Genomic DNA, 2,815 nt, shown 5'->3' on the forward strand with positions numbered 1-2,815 from the left:
AGAATCCAGCAGTACAAAAAAAAGATCATGACCAAGTGGGAATCATACCATGGATGCAAGGATGGTTCAATAGTAGAAAAACAATCAGTGTAATCCACCATATAAATTTTAAAAAGAAAAACAACCACATGATTATATAGATTGATGCAGAAATGGTATTTGACCAAATCCAACACCCATTCCTGATAAAATTACTCAACAAAATAGGAATTGAAGGGAAATTCCTCAACATAATTTAGAGCATATATACAAAATCAACAGTCAACATCACTCTCATTGCAGAGACACAGAAAGCTTTCCTTTTGTGAACAGGAACCAGACAAGGATGCCCTTTATCACAACGTCTATTCAATATTGTGTTAGAAGTATTAGCCAGAGCTATAAGGCAAGATATGGAAATGAAAGGCATCCAAATCATCAAAGAAGAAGAAAAACTCTATTTGCAGACAATATGATCCTATATATAGAAAATACCAAAGACTGAGCAAGAAAATGATTGGAATGCATTGAAAGAATCAGCAAAGTGACAGGGTACAAGATCAATATACAAAAATTAGTTGGATTCCTCTACACTAGTAAAGACAGCTCTGAAAAAGAAATTATGAAAGCAATACCATTTACAATAGCTACCCAAATAATGAAATATTTAGGAATAAAGCTAACCAGATAAACAAAATCTATACAAAGAAAAATACAAAGCACTACTACAAGAAACAAAAAGGGATTTACAAAAACAGAAGAATATAACATGCTCTTGGACAGGAAGATTTAACATTGTGAAAATATCATTACTACCCAAAGCAATCTACAGATATAATGCAATTCCAACCCAGATTCCAACAACATTCTTGAAAGCAGGGGGAGGGGGGACATCCAGCCCTCAGACTGTATTGTTGTTGCTGTTGTTGTTAAGTGCTGTCGAGTCAGTTTCAACTCATAGTAAGTAGCTCCATATAGGGTTTCAAAGGAGCAGCTGGTGAGCTTGAACTGCTGACCTTGCAGTACAGCACATTAACCCACAACACCACACCAGGACTCTATGTAAAAAGTACAGCAAATTCACTTGGTCTGGCCCTACTAAGGCAACCATCACATTAGGGGCGACTTAATTAAATGGTTGATCGAATACAGCAGGCTAATTATTTAGTTGATAATTTTGTATGGTCTATGAATTACATCATAAATATCTAAATGGCCCTTGGCAGACAAAAGGTTCCCCACCCCTGATTTAAAGAGATGGAAAAAATGATCATGAACTTTATATGGAAAACAAAGAGACCTCAGATAAGCAAAGCACTGCTTAATAAGAACAAAGTTGATGACCTCTCACTCCCTGAGCTCAGACTTTACTACATAGCTACAGTGGTCAAAACAGCCTGGTACTGGTACAACAAAAAGTACATAGATCAGTGGAACAGGATTAAGAAGTAAATCCTTCATGTACAGTCAGTTGAGCTTTGACAAAGGGTCAAATCACATTAAGTGGGGAAGAGATAATCTCTTCAACAAATGGTACTGGCAAAACTAGAAATTGATTTGCAGAAGAATGAAACAAGGCTATATACACACATGTATATCTCACACCATTTACAAAAACAAACTCAACATGGATTAAATACCTAAATGTAAAACTTAGAACTATAAAGATCATCAATGAAAAAAGAGGGACAAAAAGGGGCTCTAATACGTGGCATGGAGTCCTGGTGTGGCGCTGTGGGTTAATGCGCTGGACTGCAAAGTCGGTTAGAACTGCAAGGTTGGCGGTTCAAACTCACCAGCTGCTTTTTGGAAACCCTATGCAGGGTCGCTATGGGTCAGAACCAACTCAACAGCACTTAACAACAACAATACATGGCATACATACACTATCCAACATTACAAAAACCACACAAACAGTAGAAAACAAAATAGATGACTGGGGCCTCCTAAAAATTAGAAACTTACGTGCAGCAACAGATTTCACCAAAAGAGTAAAAAGGGAGCCTATAGACAGGGATTTTTTTTTTTTTTTCAGTAACACATAGAAAACTATAACACCTCTATAAGCAAAAGACAAGCAGCCCAATTAAATAATGGTAATGTGAGAATGAAAGTGGACGGCTGAGAGTAGGGCTCAGAGCAAGAATCGCCGCTTCAGGCATAAGAACTTGCTCTGAGACCTGCTTCAGGCTGGGGCCATAAGGACAACCAGGCATGGCTAGGCAGGTCCCCAACAGAATGTCTCAAGAGACACAAATGCAGGGTAAAGAGCACACTCATAAAACTGTCACAGTTGAAGTTCAGAAGAAAAGGAACGAGTAATTACAGAAGCCAGGAAGAACGTCATTGGACCCGACGGCCGAACGACAACCCTCCCCAACCTCATTGAAGACCGCTTCCCACTGACGAGACCTGACTGGGACTTTAGGACGCCGGAAGGTAGGGAGCGTCTCCTGTCCTATTGCCAGACTCTAATGACAGGTCTCCGGCCGGCGTCACGCCGGCCCACAAATTTGGCTAAAGTCAAAGCCATAGAACAGGGGGTAACTGAAAGCCCGACCAGATATCTGGAGAGGATATACGATGCTTATAGACAATATACACCACTAGATCCCTTGGCAGAAGAAAATCAGTCCGCAGTAATAATGACTTTCATCAACCAAGCTGCCCCCGACATTCGTAGGAAGCTACATAAGCAGGAAGAACTAGGGAGTTTGAGTATTAAGGACCTTCTCCGGATAGCCGATAGGGTATACAACCTTAGGGAAACGGCAGAGGAAAGAGAGGAGCGGTTGAGGAGAGAGACTCAGGAACGAGAGGACAGGTTGCGTAAAGA

At 40.3% G+C, this 2,815-nt stretch overlaps 1 protein-coding gene across 1 annotated transcript in view; it reads left to right on the forward strand.

Moving 5' to 3' along the window:
- The first annotated feature begins 2,193 nt into the window (after positions 1 to 2,193).
- Positions 2,194 to 2,815, forward strand: part of LOC102833547 — a 13,120-nt gene continuing 12,498 nt past the window's right edge. The window contains exons 1-2 of the mRNA XM_006868711.1: positions 2,194 to 2,242; positions 2,284 to 2,803. Of these exons, the coding sequence (XP_006868773.1) occupies positions 2,194 to 2,242; positions 2,284 to 2,803 (569 nt within the window). The remainder of the gene's footprint in view (positions 2,243 to 2,283; positions 2,804 to 2,815) is intronic.

Source organism: Chrysochloris asiatica, unplaced genomic scaffold, assembly GCF_000296735.1.
Source record: "Chrysochloris asiatica unplaced genomic scaffold, ChrAsi1.0 scaffold00122, whole genome shotgun sequence".
Classification (NCBI taxonomy): domain Eukaryota; kingdom Metazoa; phylum Chordata; class Mammalia; order Afrosoricida; family Chrysochloridae; genus Chrysochloris; species Chrysochloris asiatica.